Source organism: Malania oleifera, chromosome 1 (genome assembly GCF_029873635.1).
Source record: "Malania oleifera isolate guangnan ecotype guangnan chromosome 1, ASM2987363v1, whole genome shotgun sequence".
Lineage (NCBI taxonomy): Eukaryota > Viridiplantae > Streptophyta > Magnoliopsida > Santalales > Ximeniaceae > Malania > Malania oleifera.
Genome location: NC_080417.1, coordinates 145,837,277 through 145,839,578, shown reverse-complemented (window position 1 = coordinate 145,839,578; position 2,302 = coordinate 145,837,277). Strand labels below are relative to the sequence as shown.

General features: G+C 36.1%; 1 protein-coding gene across 1 annotated transcript; it reads left to right on the top strand.

Moving 5' to 3' along the window:
- Window positions 1-518: 518 nt before the first annotated feature.
- Window positions 519-1,822, top strand: LOC131145572 (MLP-like protein 34). Its single transcript, XM_058094734.1, has 2 exons — window positions 519-852; window positions 1,242-1,822. Exons 1-2 carry the CDS (start codon window positions 663-665, stop codon window positions 1,508-1,510), a joined length of 459 nt encoding a protein of 152 aa, XP_057950717.1. The 5' UTR covers window positions 519-662; the 3' UTR covers window positions 1,511-1,822.
- The last annotated feature ends 480 nt before the right edge of the window (window positions 1,823-2,302 follow it).

Here is a 2,302-nt window from a genome sequence, read left to right as displayed (position 1 = left end):
AATCAATAATCTTAATAATATTGTAAACCTAAAACATATTAAAAACTTGATTGATCACATGTTTGGTTTTTTTTTTTTTTGAATCAAATAATAATTAAAAATACGATTAAAATAATATATATATATATATATGTATATATATACACATACATATATATAATGCGTAGTCAAAATGGAAAGTAATACCAAAAAACTTCTTATTTAGCTACCCTCAAAATACTTGCCTGAATTCAATTAAAACAACGTCACAAAAATTGTCTGGGTCGCACTACTTAATTGCATAGGTCATAGGACATGATTTGGTTGGATAGACCAAATAGTCTGATGAGGACGTACGAGTCTATCTTGGATGACTACAATTTTCACAAGTTGTTGCCATAACTATCTATGAGCACTGAGATTAATTAAGATTAAAATCATGTGTTTGTGAATCAGACTGGTAACTTGCTACAACCCCCACGCATGCCCATCTATCTATAAAAGGCCCCAAGCCATTTGCTTCATCCCATCCTCTTCACTCTTCATCCCCCCTCCCAGTTGCCTCCCTCTTCTCTAGCTACCACTTGCATATATATTATATAGTGTTCCCACATTGCATCAATCTAGCTTGTTAGCTAGTTAAGTGTGTTTTTTAGATTTGAAAATTAAGTAACCGAATTGAGATGGGGGATCTGAGGGGTGAGTTGCAGGTGGAAGTAGAGCTCAAGTCTCCGGCAAACAAGTTTTATGACGTGTTCAAGGGTAAGGTGCATCAACTGCCCAATTGCACCCAGAGGATTCAGGATGTCAAGCTCCATGAAGGCGAGTGGCACTCTCATGGCGCCATCAAGCATTGGACCTATGTCCTCCCTGGTATGCCATATACATATATATATACATCTCTCTTTTAGTCTTATTTTAATTAAACATGTCTAGTTGTTATGTATGTTACCGGGACCGGGTGGGTTGATCATGAGCTATCTTCTAAACACCTACCACAACAAATGGTCCATCTCCATATCAAATACAAATTTGACCCTTTGAGAATTGAGTTATTAGCATAAAGAAAAGAAACCGATTAATCTTTCATGAAAAACTCATTTATGTTGATGTCTCTTCAATTTGTGATATGGTTTAGAAGTATTACTTTGTTTCACTTTCTTTCTTCTTGTTCTACGAACTATATATATGTATGTATGTATTTTATGTATAGGTGTCTTATTGATCTTGATAATGGTTTGGAATATTGTACGTGCATGTAGACGGGAAAGTGGAGAGTGGAAAAGAGAAGTTTTATGTAGACGATGAGAATGAGACACTGAGGCTTGAGTTCTTTGAAGGAGACCCATTGAAGGACCTCAAAGTGTACAATGGAATACTGAAGGTGAGTCCCAAGGGCGACAATGGTGGAGTGGCGCACTGGACCTTGGAGTACGAGCGACGCAGCCCATCTATCCCTCCCCCTCACCACTACCTCGACTTCGTCGTCCATCTCACCAAAGAACTTGATGCTGCTCTCGCCAGCGCTTAATTCTCTTCTCCATCACCATATGTTAACCCACCGACCTCCTTGATCAAATCCATCCGCATCCATTCCATATATAATAAACTCCCTCTCTCTTTATATATATAAGAGAGTTGTTATTGACATCTATACACCCACAAGTGATATTATGTATGTATGTGTGTTTTCAATACCCCTCTGCGGGGTGTGCAAGGTTTTCTTTTGTATTTTATGATCTAATATGATGGGCAATCTGTCATGCTTGCCTAGCTAGTTCAAATAAATGGTTTTGTTTGTTTAATAACAACTCTAGTTCGAGCTAGCTTGATAATGTATTAATGGCGGTGGTGCTTTGATTCCCTGACCATGCACCTTTGTATTTTATAATTCATATATATGCGATTTGAGTGCGTGTTTATTCAAAGCTTGCTATAAATTGATATTCTCCTCTGATTTCTATTTGCATTGGATCCCCAACTACACTTAACTCACTTGATTTTTTTATTTCAAAAATGTAAGTGGACTTGAGTGTAAGGAAGAAAACAATGACAATATTCCACGTGAGGATTTAATTATTAGAATTCATCATAAGTGTGGAAAGCTTTATAAAATAATTAATATTAAGACATCACATCATTGTGTTAAAATATTGCGATAGAATAAAAAATTAAAACTTCAGCCCATAGGTACCATTCCAAACAACCACACACACAAATTGAATCGAAAAAAAATAGTAGTATGCAATTCCAAACACCAAAAATAATATGCATGTCAAAATGTATATATCCATAGACCTATTATGTATGACCTTTTGACACA